We start from the raw sequence: 21,343 nt of genomic DNA on the forward strand, positions 1-21,343 counted from the left end.
ATCCATGGACCTTTTTTGCACACAAAAGGTCCCCAGGGACTGTACTATATTGGAAATTTTGGGTACATGTGCACTAAACAACCGTGCATATATTTTGACGTGACGTCATTTGCGCTATTTAAACATAACGTTAAGACGCGCTAAATGTTAGCGATTTACTACTGTCAATGTGATAATAGGGATAATATGTGTAAATGTGATATTTTTTTCAGATAAACTGTTATATAATTATGATGTTTATTAAACAGATATAAATGATGAATGTAAGATATAAATGATAAATGTAAGTTGTTACAATGTATAATTTGTTTAGGCAATTTTAACAGTCATTTTCCTGAACTAACACTACTGTAACGTCTAAAATGTTTTCGTTTTGTAAGTCAAATCCTAAATACAACAAAACCATTCATGAATTATTACTTTTTCTTCATAAAAGTTTTGACAGGGGATGGTGGTGGTAGTGGTTTTGGTGGTTATATTGATGGTGTTGTTGATAATGGTAGTGGTTTTGTTGCTGATAATGGTGGTAGTGTGGATGATGATATTGGTGGTAGTTTTGTTAGGGAGAATGATGATGATGATGATATTTCAAATTAAACGAAGAATATAATAATTAAAAGCTTATTATACATTTTACTGTACAATACGGAATATATTTGAACTCGTGCACAGTTTGAAAAGTCGCATATCGAACTTTAATTATAGATTTATGACGTTGTTTTCAGAAATGGATATTCAGAAAATAAAATAAAGGATATGAAAAACTGGGAACATAATGGAGTGTTATGTAAATATACTATCAAAATTATCACTTATAAATGTACCTCTTGTGTTGAATTTAAATGTGACAGAATATTATGTAAATTATATTAAATTTTGAATACTGTATATGATCAGAAATATCTTGATTAATGCAAAACATTCTGCAAATAGAAGTTATATAATTTTTGTAATAAAATTGATTTTCTTGGCGTCCGATATTCGTTTTTCAAGTATTTTAGTATTTATCGAATAAAATTGGCATTTCCTTTTTTAAACCGCACTTAAATAAGTTGTGAGACGTTTTCAAAAAAAAGGGGTTTTATATGCAACGTTTCCTTTCTGATTTTTATTTGCACTGAAAAATATGTTAAAGTCGGAAATAGACATTTCAGTTTTTGACGTTGGTCAATTCAAGGCACATACTTAAAATAACAATAATACCACCACTTACCGATAGAAAAGTGCATTTAACAATGTAATTGGCTCCTTGCTGTAAAACAATCTGGAAAAGGGATGCTAACCTGTAAGCAGTTAAATCACAATAAGATATGAAAATTGCATACTCAGTTTAACTGAGTCTGCTTATGAGAGATAATGAAATAATGTAAAAGTGCAACATCTGCCCCACAAGCACCGGTTTCAGTTGTATTTAATTTAATGATGGCAATCAATGATCCAGTAGGAGAAGCAAAATAAAATGATCATTAGTACGCAGCACAAAACACAAAAATTAGCCAGTTGTGTTGTCTTATGCAATGGGTGTTATATCAATACTGAATATCACTTTATAGAGGCACATCATTAATTAGTCTTTGTACCTCACTTTATGCGTTTGAATATTTGCCATAAGTTATAAATATTTCATTTAGTTTAAAAATGTTTGACAGGTCGTCACCTTGGCGCAAAAAGTACTGTAACTGACAGTTTTGAAATTTTACAGGAGACACAAAAAACTGATTTGTTCATTTTGAGTAAACCATTTCAATTCCAGACAATAATGTTAAAATATCATTAATAAGTATTATTAGATTGGTTTTAAACATTACAATTATTCATTTATGTATAAAAAGAAATTAGACATTTTTCTACACTTACATGACTTTTTTGCACTGGGATTTTAAACGCAAAAAGTGATGTAAGTGCACTTACCATAGTTTTTGCATTAACTTTAGTTTTAAGCATCGGAGTTACTGCATTGCATAGACATTTAAAGATGTTTATTATAAACAAATTAATTGCAAGGTTTGTTTAAAATGTGTCATTTTGGATTAAATTTATTACATTAAACTTATGAAATTTAAAAATTGAATATTTTAAAATTAACTTTAAACAGTAACAGTAAATCCAAAGCAGTGTATTTTTTTCACTTTCAGAGTAAATGTAAGCATTTAACTCACAACAAAATTACATGAAAACTGCAGACATGGCTTGATTAAGTCTGTATACATAAGCAATAATGAAAAATGCAACAGCCCTGACGCCCCCTAGCACCGACTTAAGCTGTACTCAATTTTCAAACTTAAAAGTGCTGGAATCAATGATTACTGAGGACCAGAAAAAAAAACATAACAATACTGAAGTGAAGTAAGTGAAAACTTGTTAACCATGTTCTTTACTGTTGCCATTTTCTCATGGTACAGTTTAATTATTTATGTATTTGTTATAAAAAGGGTATTTGGAGATCTATATATCATAATACATGTATCTATGTCTCAATTATAAATATCCAACCATCACAAGGACATAGACTTTGAGATTTTTGATAAAACCACTAGGAATCCTGAACTTTTCGGATGAAGTTAAGATTTTGGATGAACCTGCTAAGAATCCTAAACTTTTCTTGCCTAACATATCCCAGTGAGATCCTGTTATATTATCTCTCATGAACAGACTTTAATTTTAATATATAATTTTCTTTTCAATTCTTCTTCTTTTCAAAATTTTGATACATTATTTTCAAATTGTCTTATTTCCTGCCACCAAACTTTAAGCCTTATACACCAAATCATTATTATGGTTTAATAGTTTTGATTATATTTAAAAATTCAGATTAATGCCTGTGATTAATTTGGTTTGGGTCTATGTGCAATTTGTACAATTGTTGAAAATTGAAATTTTCTGTTAATTAAAGTATTTTACATGGATTGCACAACATTAATAGGAAATAAACTGAGTCATTCTTAATTTTTGACCCCATTCTATATGTATGAATGTATGGGAGTTGTAGATGCACCACACTTCAGACGAGACCAATATATTATTGAAAAAGATTACATGCCTTTGTCTGCCATGTTTTAATAGAAATTTAAAGAGAAAAGATAAACCAATGTTAGCAATTCAAGGCTATAAACAGTGAAATTGCAGTTATTACATTTTTGTAATAAAGTTGTCCTTATATAATGCAATAAGCAAGTTTTATCTTTATTTTCATAATAAATAAGTGAGTAAACAATTAAAAAAAATTGCTTAGAGCTGTCATCGATAGAAATGATATTGATGTATTGTTGATATTTTTCTGTTGATCAGTACACATTTTAGAAAATCAAGAATTTTGATTTAATATTTGAATGTCTAGAAATTATGAAAATTCAACCAAAACATATGCAGAAGCATATTTTATAGCAGTGATGACAAAAAATTGTTAGCAAAAATCATGCAATTTGTTTGAAACAGGACTCATTTATGAAAAGACCATGCTTTTACTGAAAGCATTTAATCAATTATGGAAAAGAATTAGATACAAGTAGATAACACTTAAAGTATATAATTATCAATATATCTGTGTATCATCAGTATTTTATCATCTTAAATTTGCTTTCCAACAAAGCAATGACAACTCTAATATTACTTGAATCATTTAAAAAAAATCAAAATTTTAATACTGATAAATTCCTAGCTATATTGTTTGGTGTCAAATTAAAATAAAACATTTTCTTTAAATGTCAGTTTCCTAAAGTAGATTTATACATAAAATTTGTATTTTATAAACAATTTTGCTATTTAATAATGCAAAAGTGTAATATTTTAATGCAGTTACAATACTTTTTGCATCAAATAACTTCAACTTATCTGTAAAAACATTGGCGCAAAAACTCATGTAAGTGTACTTACTGTAGTTTTTGCACCAACGAATTCTGAAGCCCGCACTTACCTTTTTTTATTTTTATGCCAAAAAGTTATTTTTTATCAAAATGTAGTTTCTTAACGTCGGAGACTGGTGAAACTTTGTATTTCTAACCAAATAATGACAAAAAGTGATTTTCTCAAAAAATGTCAGTTACATGACTTTTTTCTCCAAGGTGACTAGGTGATCTTTATCAATTGCGATCGTAACTATATTGTCTTCGGTCTGTTAGATACCGTCTGTTTTGATCGTAAGTGAACAGAAACCTTGAGTCATCAACAAAATATGCACATATAATTAAATATGTATTTAATTAAACCTTTGACTCGTAAAGGAACTTTATGTTAGTTGGATTTACATTGTATACACTGACAGCGCATTGAACGAATTTTAGTGTGCCAATACAATCACTATGTATTGCTAACTTTTAGAGCTATTTCCTTTTATTTGATTTACTTATAAAACAATTGTCTAAAGCTTTACTCCTTATGTACGCAAGGGATGTCCTTTACACACTTTATACACTGACATAGCACATAAGTTGAAAATGCAGTGCACAAGAACAATAAAAACACATTGCCTTCTTTAAGATTTATTCACTTCCATCAGATTTACTAGAAAAACTTGTGCGGCACATTTCCCCAAAAATACTTGAGGAAATAAAACGTCATACACTCACAGAGTATATTGAGAGGAATTCGAAGTGCAGTAGTAAGTACAATAACACAATAACTCTGCCTTGCCTGACTACCTTCAGAGTTATTCTCATTTTTCAGACTTACTTGGAAATCCATACAAAGTTAAACTCCTAAATAAAAGTACTTCACGGATATTATTCAAACTTACTACACTGACTAAGCACATTCAATTTGGTAGGACGTGCATTATGCAAAGTCAATTACTCTACCCTGCATTCTTTAGTTATTCTCTTGTATCAGATTTACTTTAAAAGTTTTGTCGGGAACACAACTACAAAAGTACTTGTCAAATGAGTGTTTTTCTTCAAATATACTGTCATAAGTAAAACAAAATAAATAAATCACATTGTAAATAATATTTTTTTTCTTTTATAGCAAAAACAAATAAATAAATAAATAAGTAGAAATAAACAAAAGCAACAACAACAATCAGTGATAAAGATAACCAAAACATTTTTGTAATGTTAAACTGAATTGAAGAAATATTCCTTGACGATAAAATGGGGAAAGTATAAAAGTCGCAAAAGGTAAAATAAATATTGTTAACTAATTTAATTGACCTTGCTAATGCTGCAAGTGGTAGAATACTTGAAAGGCTAGGTAAATACATAGAAGCTTTGTCTAAAAACAAACCATAGTGAATGTCTACATTACATATTAGGACTGGCAACTTCTTAAGGCTAGGGTTTATTTAAAAACTTATTTTGGTTTATGAAACGATATTGCATCTACTGCTAATAAAATATGTCAACCTGAAGACATTTTATGTAACATACTTTCTCTGTTTTGTCTTATATTTATGGACTTCACCAGAAAATTATATATTTTCCAGCAACTTCCGTGACAAATTACAATCCTTTTTTTTTTATAACTAAAGGATTTTCCAAATTCAAGAACATTTTATGATACAATGTCTGTTTCGTTGTACTTATTAATGTGCCATATTACTTGCATAAATACGTTTTGTAACATATGTTTACGTTTGATACCGTCCAAACCAAATCGTATTAAGAATGTTCTATATCAAATCTAGAATGTTTTATGATAAATGAGAAGCTGTTCTATTTGGTGTATTTTACTGTATCTACATTTGGACTGACACACATTCATGACATTCTTTTGATAAATGACTTTTGATAAATGACTTTTGATAAATGACTGTCGGATAAATGACTTTTTTGGCTATAAAATTTATTCAATGGGAAAACATTTAATGAAGTGTTAATTAACATTAAAGCGCACCTCCTTATAAAATTGAATTAAATGATTCCTAGAAATACTTTGCCGTTATGTCTTAGACGGTAACCGACAAAACATATTTCCGCCCATATGATCTGCAGACAGATGTCTTACAGAAAATTGAGACCATCGTATATAATCAAATGATTCTATATATAGAAGCGACATATGAATTACAGACATATCATTTTATTTAATCAGCTTCATCCTAGAATAACTTCTGCGATTAAAGTGACATGATAATTATGTTGCAAAGCGTATAGTCGTGTTTGTGAGCACTATTTGTATTTCATGTTAAAATGTGTCGCCGTCCATACTTTAATATCACATTGAGCACTATAAATAGCATATCATATGCGCCAGGTGTAGGCTGCATTTTTTGTTGCTCTGCAAACTTGATTGTTTTTTGAAAGTTATACTTGACTGAAAATTTTCAAAGTTTGATATATTACGTAGTTTCATTTTGTAATCATAGTGATATAAATTGCTTGTGAATTACTCTTGTGGTTTTAAAGATATTTGGAATTTAAAACTTTGATGATTCTATACATTTTAATATTTTATTTTTAAAGCATACAGCAATTATGTGTTTTAGTGAGCGAAACTCGACGAGGATTATATATACACGGTCAAACCTATATAATATTGGACAATTACCAAGTTCACAAAAAGGACTTAATCCTATTATTATCAACACTTTGAAAGGACTTAAGTTAATGCAATACAGAGGGAACAGAGGTGGGCAATATGGGATTAGACGAGCCTGGGATACTAACAATGGTGTGAATGTTGACAATTTACAGTTACTTCCCCAGGAAATAACAAAAGTTAATCAGAGAAGACGTATAGAAAAATCACTCAGCATGTGCAATGTGAAAAACTTAATCCGGGTAAATCTTGAACACAATACAACAGTAAAAGGCCAAACAAACATAAAAATATGTTTAATGAACACACGCTCAGTGAAAAACAAAACCCTATCCATATGTGACTTTATTCTCTCCAATGTGTTTGACATATGTGCTATAACTGAAACATGGCTAGGTAGTTCCGTTGATAAGGTGTGTATCAGTGAACTTGTATCTCCTGGCTACAAAATGAAACATGTCCCGCGTGTTGGTAGGAGAGGTGGTGGTGTAGCTATCATCCATAAAGCTTCTATACAAGTCACCACTGAGTCGTCAAGTCAAAGCAAGGAATTCTCACAATTTGAGTTCATGGACTGTAATGTAGTTATTGGGCGGTACTCTATGAGACAAGCGGTAATATACAGACCACCTCCTTCTAAACAGAACGGCTTGAATACAAACACTTTCCTTGATCATGAGTGGCCCCTTTTCTTAACTAAGTACGCTACAGTTGACAATTCTGCAATCATAGTAGGCGATCTGAACCTCCATCTAGATATACCAGACAACAACGATACGAGAAAATTTACAAGTAACCTTGATGCATGTGGTATGCATCAGCATGTACAAGAACCAACCCATGTTGCAGGTCATACATTGGACGTAGTGATATCAAGGGAAACAGACAACATTGTATCAAACATAGAGGTCGTAGATCCTGGACTCTCTGATTCAAGTGGAAATATCTTACGTGACCATTTTGCTGTTACATTTGATGTCAAAGCCTCAAAACCTGCACCGGTACGGAAATTGGTTTCTTACAGAAAACTTCGCGCAATTGACATTGATTCTTTTCGAGATGACATACGGAAAATGGAATTCTTCAACAAAGAGTGTATCCCTTCTGACATAGATGGTTTTATGATGAAGTATTCAGACAATCTAACCTCAATTTTGGATAAACATGCTCCGATGATTAACAAGACTATTACATTGAGACCTGCTTGTCCGTGGTATACAGAGCAACTCCACGAAGCCAAACATGAAAAACGTAAACTGGAACGGAAATGGCGTGAAACTGAACTAATAATAGACCATCAGATCTACAGAACACACTGTTCTAGTGTGAAGAAGATGTTAAAACAAGCTCGTGTAGAATACTATACAAGTAAAATAGAGTCTTGTGGCAATGATCATAAAAGTCTATCTAAGATTACCAAAGGTCTACTTGGAGATACAAATGAAGTGATTCTACCATTTGATTCATCTTCAGAGCGCCTTGCCCAGAAATTCAGTGACTTCTTCATCGGAAAGATTGAAGCAATAAGGGATAACATACGTTCTCAAACACAATCGGTACCTGTTAATGTAGATATGGAATCTGAATATACGGGTGTCAAATATACTGTGTTTGCTCCAACCACAGAGCAAGAAGTGAAAGCATTGATTAAAAAATCAGCCACCAAATCCTGTGAGTTAGATCCCATTCCAACATGGCTGTTAAAAGAATGCCTAGATGAACTAACACCAGTGATAACCAGTTTTATAAACGTGTCCTTGGATGCTGCTTATGTACCAAAAATGTTCAAACACTCACGAATAAGACCACTTCTAAAGAAACCAAAATCTAGTTCCTAAGGAACTGAAAAACTATAGGCCTGTGTCTAACTTGCCATTCCTGTCTGAAATCTTGGAAAAGGTCGTTGACGTACGAATTGAGAGCCGTCTGAAGACAAATAATCTACACGAGGTCAACCAATCTGCTTATCGCAAGTTCCATTCGCCCGAGACTGCATTGTTAAAAGTTCAAAATGACATTCTACGGTCTTTTGATAATAACAATGTGACTATTCTCGTGATGATTGATTTAGCTGCTGCTTTTGATACAAAAGATCACGGAACGCTCCTTCGCCGCCTTGAACGACACTTTGGAATTACAGGCAAGCCACTCGCATGGATGACGTCATACCTGACCGACCGATACCAGACTGTATGCATAAACAACAAACTATCACAGCCAGTCCACATGGAGTACAGTGTACCTCAAGGGTCTGTCCTGGGACCCAAGAGCTATGTGATGTATACGAAACCTGTCGGAGAAATCTGCCGTAAACACGATCTAAACAACCATTTCTTCGCAGATGACTCACACCTCTATCTATCCTTCAAACCAGTGACTAATATTTCAATTCAGGAGAATATAAACCGTATTGAAAGATGTCTTGAAGATATTGTAAGTTGGATGAATGCCAACATGCTGAAGCTAAACGGCGACAAAACAGAGTTGATCATCTTCTCATCTGAACATAACGCACAACCTGTTTCAGATGTTACAGTCGACGGTTCGAAAATTAGCCAATCATCTAGTGTGCGCAATCTTGGTGCATTTCTTGACTCGAACATGAGGATTGAACAACATGTAAATAATGTCTGTAGGAACTGTTATGCACAATTAAGACAAATCGGTCTCATCAGACCCTATCTTACTGTTAAAGCAACCAAATCTCTAGTAAATTCACTTGTTAGTTCTAGGTTAGACTACTGTAATGCACAAGTTACAACATGTTCAAAATACAGCAGCTAGAATTGTGACCAAAACACTCAAATATGACCACATAACACCTATCTTACGTGAACTTCACTGGCTTCCGGTAGAGTATCGGGTTGAATATAAAATTTTGACTTATACATATAAATCCCTCATCGATCAATCACCAGCCTATATAAAAGACATGATAGACGTGTACATCCCAGTCAGAAATCTGAGGTCCCAGAATAACTCAATGACATTAGTTGTGCCTAAATCTCGGACAGTACGATATGGTGACAGGTGCTTCCAGACAGCCGCAGCGAAATTATGGAACGCGTTACCACCTGACATAAGAGACTGTTATACCTTGCCATGTTTTAAGAGAGCTCTCAAAACACATTATTCCATAAAGTTCTATGGACGTTAGTTCATAAATCATCATACATGTACTACTTTTGCTATATTATCAGTGTTTATTTTAATTGAGCATTGATTTTAAACTAAATGTGTCTGTATTTCTTACCATCCTTTACTGGTTTTAGATTATCATTATTGTTTAATAGGTTTACTTAATTAATGTTGTACATTATGTCTTACATATATATATATGATTATGTTTTATCGGATTTATGTAAAGCACTCTTGAACATTCATTATTTATGAAAAGAGTGCTATAGAAATGGGGTATATAATAATAATAATATAAACATCACTCACAAAATTGAGATTATTAACTGCTTTTCATTTGCTATTTTAAACGTTTACATATTTGAGTATTTGTAATTTTAGAATACAGTGCACACACATTATTTGTATAAGTATGTACACCTTGCTTTCATATACATCACACATACATGTGCAATAAACATCACATATACATGTGCAATAATTTAACACATCGTCGTCTTTTTAATCATGTAAGTGTAATTTAAAACTTTTGCTGTTAGATGATGTATCCGTAATATTGGTTGGATATAGGGATGTATCCCTCCGTACATTGGCTGAGCGACAGTCGAGGGACGGCGTTAACGGAATTACCCGATGAGAGGTGAAAAAAGTTGAAAATGTTGATAAGCCAGCAGTTCATTTTATCACTTCGCATGAAAGAATTTCAGGGGTTCAAGTAAAGAGTTCTAAATAAAAAAAAATAGTATTTATTGAAGCATTAGGTAGTAATCTAAAATAGTGGATATAATCAAAACATCACAAAACCATTAGTTGTCAAAAATGATTATCGTGGACCGGACTAATATATTCTACCAGAGGTGTCATTATCAGCAATATATTAACATCATATTTGAATAAAATTGGGATACAATAAGCTGAGGAGACACAATAGTTTAAGGTATTTGATTAAACTTTAAGTGTGACAAGTAAATTACAGACAAAGCAACTCAAACTGTTACGAACCAGGCGTAACGAGAAAGAAAAGCCAGCAACAAACTTGTAACAATAACAAATTTATTACAGAAAAATTATCAAAGAAAAATAAAATAACAAATTATGTTTACAAATACCTGAAGTCCAAATAAAATGAAATCACAAATGTCTAGTCTGATCCTGGAATGATCCTTTTTTGAATAGCACATTTAAATCCAAGTAAAATATAGAATAAATTCCCACAAATAAATTCCACACGAAATTTTAACTTATCTTCAAAATAAGTCCAAGTCCAGTAAATCACTTAAAAGTTGAATAATACTCCACAAACTTGATCTTAAAATGATACTGATGACTTAAAAGGTAAAAGTTAGATGAAAAATGTCACTAAGAAAAATTCTTAGAAAGGGTCTAATTTAATGTTCTAAACAAGTAATCCATAATCTAGCAATTCAACAATAAATAACATCAGAAAGTTATCCTATCTAAATAATGCATGAGTTATTACTACAACAGTTAAGCAGTTTACAAGTAAACAACATGTATGTATAATGTATACTAAAACATAGCACATGATAAATATTGGAGCAATACCCAACTGGTTCAGACTTACATGTTATACATGTAATGCTTTGCTACCGTAACAAAAAAAGTTTAAAAAAAACAAAAAAAAAATTTAAAAAAAACACCATTGTTGCTCACTACTGACTGAAATACCTCAAATTCTCTTTTAACTTTTGTTAAAGCTCATTAATTCGAGCTAATAGTATGATATGATACAAATGCGTTATCCTTAATTTCTAAAACTAACTGACTTACGATAACACAAAAAAGCTCATAGCGAAAATGTGAAAAAGGTTCATATATTCTCAACGGATTATTACAATATATAAACTCCTGATATTAATGCAATGCAATTATATAAGCAAAATAGCATTTGTAATGAACTTGTACCTATTTAACAAAAGAATCAACTTGCAAACCTTTCTGTATCACGGACTATTTGCTTCAATATCCGTTTATGTGTAATCATACAATCTTTAGTTGGATATGAAGACAGGTCTTCACACATAAACAAAACAAAACAAAAAACTTTGTTCTGTTAGAATCCAACATCCTTTCTCAGACAATAAATTGACTTTGTACGTGGATATCCGCATTAATTCTGTTGCAAGTATAAGATAAAAAGTTGTTTAAATAACCACTGTGACAGTAATTGCATGTTCAACTGAATCATAACGCGTGTGTTAAATGTATGGCTTAACCCATATCTGTTTACATTCTAAATTAAATGGATGGTTCTTACACAATTTTTAAAGTAAAAAGTCTTTGTACTATCTAAACATTAAAAAAGCTTTGTAAAAAAATAAAATGGTCAGGATAATAAGAAATCGACGACATAATATACTATAATTTCAAATAACATGTATAAATTAAAACAATCGTATGCACAATTACTGTATGTTATGTAAAATTAAGTAAGACAATAAATAGAGAAAATTTGCACTGTTGTTGCAGATGATTATGCTACATCATATTAACATTAGAAGTGTGAACATGCACAACATAGGGCACGTAGCGCTACTTAAAACTATTATACTACTGTATCAATTTATAATGACAGTGCTGATATATAGAGCATATTCAACTTAAACAAATATTTATGGTGTATGAAGCAACAGGCAAGTTTCGATGTTTGAAAGCGGCGAGTAAAACAGAATATCGTAATAACTTACGGCTACGTAACGCTTGGCCGCAAACAGTATTTGCTGATAAATATGATATTTTGATAAGAATATGCCACTCTTAGCACAAAAGCAAACGATAGGTCTTTTATTGAATTAGCAATAGCTACCTCAAAAATAGTTACGACAGAGATTTATCAAAATACAGCGTGATGGTGCTATTACTGTGAGGTAAATATTAATTCTATCACTCGTATAAACCAAGTATGCGTCACCAGTGTTAGCATCAGAAGTTATGTAATATTAACCATATAGCGTAGCTTATAAAGCATGCTGAAATAAATAAAATTTGTTAGACAAGTTAATATCTCCAGATCTACTGTTATACGTTAAAGTTTGTTCTAGATAGAAACTATAACGATTTATAGTAATTAAGTGAATATATTAACACATAATGAAAAAGGACAATCTAATAAAATATCAAGTCATTTATCATTTAATTTAACTATCATTACAAAAAATACAAATATATCACGATGCTCATAATGGGACAAGTTACATTGATTAAAAACATTCGCTTAGACACGCAAAAACAAACAGAAGGAAAACAAATTTAAAATAGCCATTCAAGCAGTAATGCCAAAGATAGTTGTAGTCTAGAAATAATAACATACGTATTTGTTCACTGAACTGAAATATTAGATAAAGAAGTGCTAGATAATCATTTATATTTTTTCTTGACATGTTTGATTAAGTAATTTATTTACTATTTTCTTAACCAATCTTGTACATTCTTGGGATAAGTAAAGGTTAACATTTAATCCAATTACATAACTGGAAAAAGGACCCTCGGAAGCATTAAAACAGCAATTAAATTAACATTGCAGACTGGTTTGATTAAGTCTGTACATGGGAACTGATAAAAGATTGCAACATCCTCCGCTCCTACGGCTGAGCCGGTACTCAATTATTAACACTTTAAAAGTGTGGACTCATTAAGTTGACAATAAGCCAAGCTTTTTCTTTAGTTATATATTCATTATATCAGAGCAGACATAGTCTTACCGTAAATATAATGTGTTCTAGACACCATGTTAAACGCTTAAAAGGCGATTTTGATAATTAATTTTTCTTTATTCGATTCTTTTAAAATGGATACTTAGTCTTATTTCAAGGATAGGTTTTGTATCACCTTTCTATAATTTTTGTTCAACTTAGATTTTATATATCATGCTCCTTAACTTTATACCGCTATTAACAAAAGAAAACAAATTTTTTAGCCAATCCATTTTGAGTAGCAACATCACTTGTCCTTGTATTGCATCACCTTTTCCTATCACAAAGTATCGCTTTTTAAATTAAATTTACAGTTTTATCAAAGCGTTATTGTAATAAATTTGTATTCAGTGAAAATAATCGTAAATCGGAATTTTGCATAGACAAGGAACTTGGCGCAGTATTTCAATAACTAAACGTGTTTGCAATTGCCAATGCGATTCTGGGAGCGACTTCATTTCTAACAGGACTAAATAACTGCATCATTTAAAAAAAAAACAACAACAAAACAAACCGCTAACTTTCTTTTTATTGCGTTTAACGCATTTAATTCATATGATATTATTTTACTGTAGATGTCCGTAGTAATGTCGTTATAGCGTAATTTGAATATAAAAATTTGTGTTCGTTACGCGAGTTTGTATTTTCTAGTTGTTATATAAGGGCATAAGAAACTGGTTGCTTTATTTTTGTAAACCAAATATATTAAATGATTAGCATCAATAAATAAAGGGATCATTTTCAATAAAGATAAAATTGTTATGACACGGTACTTTATGAAAAACAGTGAAAAATTAGTTGCGGTCGAACATAATCATGTATTTGGTTGTCACTATTAAATCGTTTCCAAGAAACTTGAAACAAAAGTTTAAATTTATTAATAAATGAAATGACTAAGATTACCAAAGATAATTAATCTAAGACTAACTAAATATATAGGGTCTAAAATATGTTGCTATTATATATAATAAATACTATAATAGAATTATTCTAGCTACTTTCATTTCGCATGTGTAGTTATTCAAAAGCTATTTATAACACAACAAAAATTTATATATTTAATATTTTTAAATATTAGTTTAATTTGATATATGGTTCACTTGGTGTGGGGAACGTGAAATTTACCTTAAAGGTGTGACTATGCAATTTCAAGTACACAAAAAGACAAAATTACAAAATAATATGCATCTTAACCTTTTATTGCACAATCGTAAATTTCTTTAGAAATGGGTCATTTGTTAATAATTAATAAAAAGTGAAGCATGCAAACAAGTCTGTATTAATTATTGTATTTCATAATTATTCGAAAGGAATGGAAATCAACTTCAAAAAAAGCGGAAAAAGTAAGACAAGGCTAATTTTGATTGTGAATAATCAGCCCTTGAAATTAGCATATTGAATAAGATAATTAAAACAACGAGCTTATTTTTGTTTGCTTAAAATGTTTCAGTTGTAATATTTCAGATAACTTAAGCATACCTTGACTGATATAAGAGTTTTGAAAAATCGACTTTTTATAGAATGCCTTTCAGATATTTTAAGATCCCATTGAAATAAATCATCCATTTGCTATCCAAACGTCATTTATACATTCTATGTATTATTGTCAACACTGATATTTTACATTATTTTTCATTTGTGATTTGGGTACAAATCTTAAAAAGAAATTGCTGACTTCAAGATTAGAGAACACGAACATGTTTTGGCATGACCTTTATCGTGTTGAGATATTATAGCATCAATTTCTTCTAAGTTTCTAAAGTTGCTTCGGTTGTTTAAATAACTTTCTAGATTTATTACTTTGTTTACAGAAATAGTATTCCGAAAATAAATGAACAGCATGAAAAAAGGAACGTGATTCAGACTACATTGTACGTATAACAATTATAATTATCAATAGTTCTTACAGTTGTGGCTCTTATGTTGTGTTTTAATGTGACGGAATATCAATGTTCGTATTTTGTGATAAAAATATCTTGATTAATGCAAAATATCTCGCAAATAACAGCTATATCTGTAATAAGATCGATCTTCTGTGGCGGCAGAGGTATTCCGTCCCGAAGTTATTAAGGATTTATGAAATGAAATTGTAATTTCTTTAAAAAAAACTAAATAAAATCACTCTTTAGAAATGTTCCAAAAAAATATTCATTGCATGTCGTGCATTAAAATTCTCCGTTTGAGGATTCAGAAAAAAATATCATCATAGAAAGAGACAAATCCTTCAACTGACTCTCTAAATCAGTTCAGACGAAGATAAATTATCTGTTGCTGTTTTGTTGCATTTAAAAAACAGTTATTTCAGAAATGAGTACTTAATTAATTACTTAGTTAATTGTTATGAATTTTGTAATTTTTACGCAGTGCGTTGGTGCTTGCTATAGAACGATAACACGGTCACTGCAGAGCAAAAAGACATTACTGGCATTGTAATTTGGCCTTTTGTTTTGAACAGCCACAGTACGCCGCAGAAAACACAAAACAAGCCAATAATCTTTTTTTTTCCCTAGTTGTTGACATATTGTTATTTAGAATAAAAGAAATAAGCCTATAAGTAATATTTCAATGCAACAGGTTTTAGAGTCATACCATAAACAGTCTTTATAATTACTCTGTCACTTTCAAATAACAAGAAAGTGCATTTAAGTTCCTCCGAAAGTATAATGTATTTGCTTTTTATAAACTTCTGTCGTAGCTCAACTGATCTTTTTTAACAAAAGCAAAACTGATCTATTTCAATCAATCATGGCAATTTATGTTGCAAAAGAGGCAAGACATTTAAAGAATGGCCAGTTTACAAGACTCATTTAAAGTTCGTGTTTGCCGATATTCTAGGAGATATCAAAATTGAAAAATCCAAAATTATACCAATACGATATTTATGTCTTTTAAACACAATGTTAATCAGGTTTGCATCAGTATGAATTCAATTACTAATCAGCACTTTGGCAACTAAAAGCAATTGTTATAGTTTCCAAAGTTATTGTTAGAAATAGTTTAAACAAACCCGATGTAACAGGCTTTGAACTCCCGTTCAAACAACAATGCTACTGCAATTAAATAAGAATGTTAAGATATGACAAGACATTCATCAAATATCTTAGCATAGTTGCACTATGTTTTTTTTTCATTGACAATAATAAAGTAATGGACGTTAGTACGGCGAAAAACGCTCTGTATGATATGAACAAATAACTCTTTTATCCTAAAAATACGAATATTAAAAAAATGAAGCATTCCCTCGTTCGCTTGTTATTGAAAAAATATTTTTGGATAACACAGTCAGTGAAGATCATCAATCTTGAAAAGTTCCGCTGATCACAGATAAAACCAACAAATATTGTCGAGAGAAGACTCGTTTAATCGTTTAATTTAAAAAAAAAACAACTATGTGCCCCGTTTTGTTTTTGTTTGGGGTCCTGCTTGGCTCCTTGCCGGTGGTCCTGTGTTACTGGGTCGTGTGGGGGTTGGCTACATTGAACACCGCCCAACCTTGTTGATCTTGATTTTCATATTTTAACTGTTACCGTCACAATAGATATTTTAAATGTTTCATTATTCACAGCCGTATAAGTGGCTCTAATTATTGTCAAGGTCTTGCCTTAACTTCTTATTCGTGTTGTCAGTAAAAAGTAAAATGGGAGACAATGATGTAAAATTAAGGTTGTTAGCCAACAGTATAGAACTTGGTAGACCCGAATGGTTGTGAAGGCTGACCAGGCTCTATACTGTTTGCAAATGCTTGTAACTTTCGGTCCCGCAAAGTAAGGTTTAACAATTAATCAAATTGAAACACTTTTGAATACATGATAAAGAGAAACAGAAACTAAAGCAGAATGGTAATCATTGTCTATCAAACTGTTCCAAACCCTGCCGCCTTTCTAAATCCATTTAATTGTGTTTCTTATCATGTTCGGCTGTGTGAAGGCAGTCCGTTATTCTTATTTAAAATGTTTAGTTATGATAAAGCCGGTATTAACGGGCCGGGGGGTGAACTTGCATTTTGTCTGTTTTGGACGTTGTTATAGACTTTATAATTTATCATTTGTTATATGTATGAAGAAGCCACCAAGTTTTCCTTTATAACAATATGACAAGAACGTTATTACATTATGTAACAATATTATTACGACCATAATGTGTTCTGACATAATTTGCTTTGTCTCAAAATTGACACATTTCTGACCTAAAACCCGTCATTAGAAAGTATCGTTTTTCTCGGTGGTATACAATTACTTTAAACAAAATAACATGTATTACAGGGCTAACTGCCACTTTGTAAACAAAAACTCTCAGGAGTGTGTTGTTGTATAAACTGAGATAAAATTGTATATAAAGCATTATGTTTATGTCTTCTAATTAACGTGTCATTAACTGTTCTGACACAATGTATAGATTTTCAGTATAAAAAGTATCAAGAGATTGGCAATTCTTCTATATAAAGAACATTAACGGCATTTGCATAGCTGTTTTCTTTTATTTGGGAGGAATACACAGGCAGTATCATAGACTTACTTGCGTTTACTGAACACCGCTTTTCCTTGTTGATCTTGTTTATCATATTTTACAATTAATGAACGCAAAGACCCAAATACAAATATATGATATTGTATAATATATATGTACCCTTATACATTTGGATATGGCAATAAAGAATAATAGACAATGATGATCTATGAGATTTAATAAGAACAAACAATATTTGCACTAAGTGTTTAAATTTCTTAAACTTTACTAACTCATTTGTAAATAAGGTAAAAATACATTTCAAAACTATCGAATATCATTTCCTATCACTTTCCTTATTTTAGTAAATGCACACTTCCTATCTTGTGTCTTGAATACATAGTGTAATCATTTTTTCACAAGCAAATTTACCTCTTAACGAGTTCATTGTTACATGGTAGCCAAAATTAGATAAGTAATTTGTTAAACATTGTAAGGGTAGGCTAAACATATTTTATATTCATCGACTGTAAAAGAAGCTCTGGTTAGAAATCAAAGTTTAAAAAAGTTGATTTATGCATCTATTTTATACAAACATAAAAATACACCTTTTGAAGTGAACAACATTAACTGATGCAAACAATTTATACCTTTGGCAGGTATATAGCAAGTGCGTCACCTGGTTTTATATTCGCGCAGATCTTTACATTCGAAAAGATAAAGTATTGACATAAAATAGTATGCTTATTTACTTAAAAGTGGCGTCATAAGTTGAGTAATTGTTATTAGAAATATAATTCGTTATGCTTATCTGTACATTTTTGCTTTTGTTAAACGTCGTATCATTAATGTAAATATCATATTGCGACTTTCATCATAACTGGTTGGGCAAGGATCTCATGTTGCCCGCCTTGTACTATTTCAGGCACAAATGGTCACCTTACTATTGCCACCAACGTTCCATAAGCTAGCCTCATATGATTCTAAGTCTCTAGCAGGGTTCGAGCCAACAGCGTAGAGGGGCTCTTGCTTTAAAGTCAACAACCTAAGCCATTTGTTTAATAGCAACATTTTAAACTTATCATGACTAAGACCTGTAGTTCGCTTCAACTACAATATTTGTTTAAACACAGGTTTTGTAAGGACTTTAAATAATTGACTTAAAACAAGTGTCCAGTGAATACAAAGATGTTGTGATAATATGTTATTAAAGGAATAAATATCTGGTCATTCACAATTGAAGTATGTAAACAAGTCGCTTTAGATATAGTGTAGTCCCACGCATTACGTGATACTGATCATATTAATCCTTTCCTTTATTTTTAGGGAGTCTTAATCTGTAACAACAGATATCAATCACATTAACGTGTCAAAAAGTCTTAATCTAAAATAACAAGCTGACCAGAATACTCATCGGCGTTTTTGAAAAGCAAGCAAGGCATACGTAAGCGCGATATGTCAGAGAGACAAAGAATGAGGAACATGAAAAAGCACCAAAACATTTATATACTTTAGTCTCTCATTGAAAAAGGTCTATATTATTTATATCAATATAAATAATCAAACCTTATCATAATTATCACTTTTTTATTGTATTTTCTAAAATCTAAATTATAAAGAACATGGAAATGCAAAATTAATGTTGTGTTTATCCTGGATTTACAATTTCCGGGAATGTTTAATTAGCAATTAAGGATAATACTAACAAGTTCATGTGACGGATTACATTTCGAAACAATGTGGCGAAGACCTAAAGAAAATGACGGAACAAAGTAAGGGTAGATATATTACAATATTGTTGCGTATTCACAGTCCTACACCTATTTTAGGACAGACAAATGTGATAATGTCGCTTGCTTTGATCTAGATTATATTTCTGGATATAGAAAACATGTTTATTTTAAATGATAGGCATGAGCATTCAATATTTAATCATGATTATCTCAGCTTTTCATTTATTGCATTTATTTCATCGATAACTCTACTATTGTCATAGCTGAATACACCATTTTTGAATTTTTATTGTTCATAAACGAAGTTAAATATGATACTTTTGATGAAATTATTATTATTATTATTATCAAAATAACAAAGAACTAGTCTGAACAGAACTGAATATAATTGAACAGAAGCGTCTATGTGAATTTATCAAGGCAACACAAACTGATCTTATGCCTTGAAACATTATATTTAAATATCAAAGAAAATATTTATAAAAACAATGAAAGGTAAGTATTTTATCAATGCCAATCGACTCATGCTCTAAATTATTTTGTGATCACTGTGTTAAATTTCAAAGTTTAAAAGTTATATTTCAAGTCATATTGTTTTGTATCCTACTTTCACGCCTTTCTTTATTCTTATCAACTTAATTGAAGAATAAACTGCAGCGTAAATGGAATTGCATGTATAACCAAACTCGACTTGATAAATCGAATATTGATGCCAAATATAAATTCTTGACATGTGATTGTTTACTCTAGGCTTATTGCTAGACTGGTTGCATTCAATTGCTCCTACAATAACTACTCGATGTATCAATCAAAACAAATGAGCAAATAAGGCTCTTTTTATCAAGAAAATTTATTTTTTTGGACAAAAAATATATCCGCAGCGCTCAAACAAATTAAATCTTTTAAAAAAAATATATATTACGTCATTGTTCAAAATGATGTTTCATGTACTTCAAAATTATTTGTTTTAACTGCAAGTGTTTGAAAACCAACATATATTTTCAGAATAAACACATGAGCGATCAGTGATCACATGTTGCCTGATGAGATCCAAATAACCGGTTGTATCGAAGGAGGATTAACAAGTTTGATCCATATATGTGGCAGCTACTTTGCAGCATGTTGTAGCTATTGTGCAGCAGGAGACACAAAACAACCAAAAATCATTCTACTGAAAAACAAAAAAATAAAAACAAAACAATAATTATAAGCGGGTCAATCCGTTCACTAAACTTTACATAACTCAAATGACAAAAATTATAAATTATAGAACTGTAAAATACCGACGACATGTTGTACAACTAGACTTGGTATTAACCATTCGTGTAAACCTCGGATGAAATTGCACCAGTAGCTTTTGGCGTGTACTACGGACAAGTTTTGACGGAAAGATAGATGGACAGACAGCCGGATGTACAAACGACGTCGAAGTGACCACTTATCTATAGCAGATGACACAAATATTAACATGCGAATAAAATACTAAATAACAAATAAAAATAAACTTACAAGATTGTTTGAATATGATAAACGTCTTCTGGTCATGACAGAAGTTCAAAAGTATAATAAATACTTAAAACCTATTGTAAAATGTAGATCCTGCGTAGCAAAAAAGTCATTAATATAATTCAATTTAAATTTAAAAAAAATTACAATTGTTTACGTTTGAGATATCCTTCATGTAGATAACAAAGAAAATATTCTTAAATAGCTATATATCTTCTTTGTAGCTGTCTATCTTTTATTCAAATGAAATACATCATTGATATTACTTATTTAAGGGTTGGCATTTCTAATTTAAACCCAGACAGCTATTTCATCGGACGATATTGATGCGTATTG

The 21,343-nt window shown here is 31.0% G+C and overlaps 1 protein-coding gene across 1 annotated transcript; it reads left to right on the plus strand.

The window, feature by feature from the left end:
- The first annotated feature begins 408 nt into the window (after positions 1–408).
- LOC132740580 (uncharacterized) lies at positions 409–8,309 on the plus strand. The gene is made up of 2 exons (XM_060728508.1): positions 409–558; positions 6,396–8,309. The coding sequence occupies exons 1-2, from the start codon at positions 409–411 to the stop codon at positions 8,307–8,309; spliced, it is 2,064 nt and encodes a 687-aa protein (XP_060584491.1).
- The last annotated feature ends 13,034 nt before the right edge of the window (positions 8,310–21,343 follow it).

The sequence above is a fragment of the Ruditapes philippinarum genome, unplaced genomic scaffold (assembly GCF_026571515.1).
Source record: "Ruditapes philippinarum isolate M1 unplaced genomic scaffold, ASM2657151v2 ctg10307_1_1_1_1, whole genome shotgun sequence".
Classification (NCBI taxonomy): domain Eukaryota; kingdom Metazoa; phylum Mollusca; class Bivalvia; order Venerida; family Veneridae; genus Ruditapes; species Ruditapes philippinarum.

Excerpts from the sequence above, each read along its gene's own strand:
- LOC132740580 (XM_060728508.1), top strand. The coding sequence starts at position 409 with ATGAATTATTACTTTTTCTTCATAAAAGTTTTGACAGGGGATGGTGGT. Across the intron at positions 559-6,395 it reads ATGATATTGGTGGTAGTTTT|CATACAGCAATTATGTGTTT; the intron begins GTTAGGGAGAAT and ends TTATTTTTAAAG.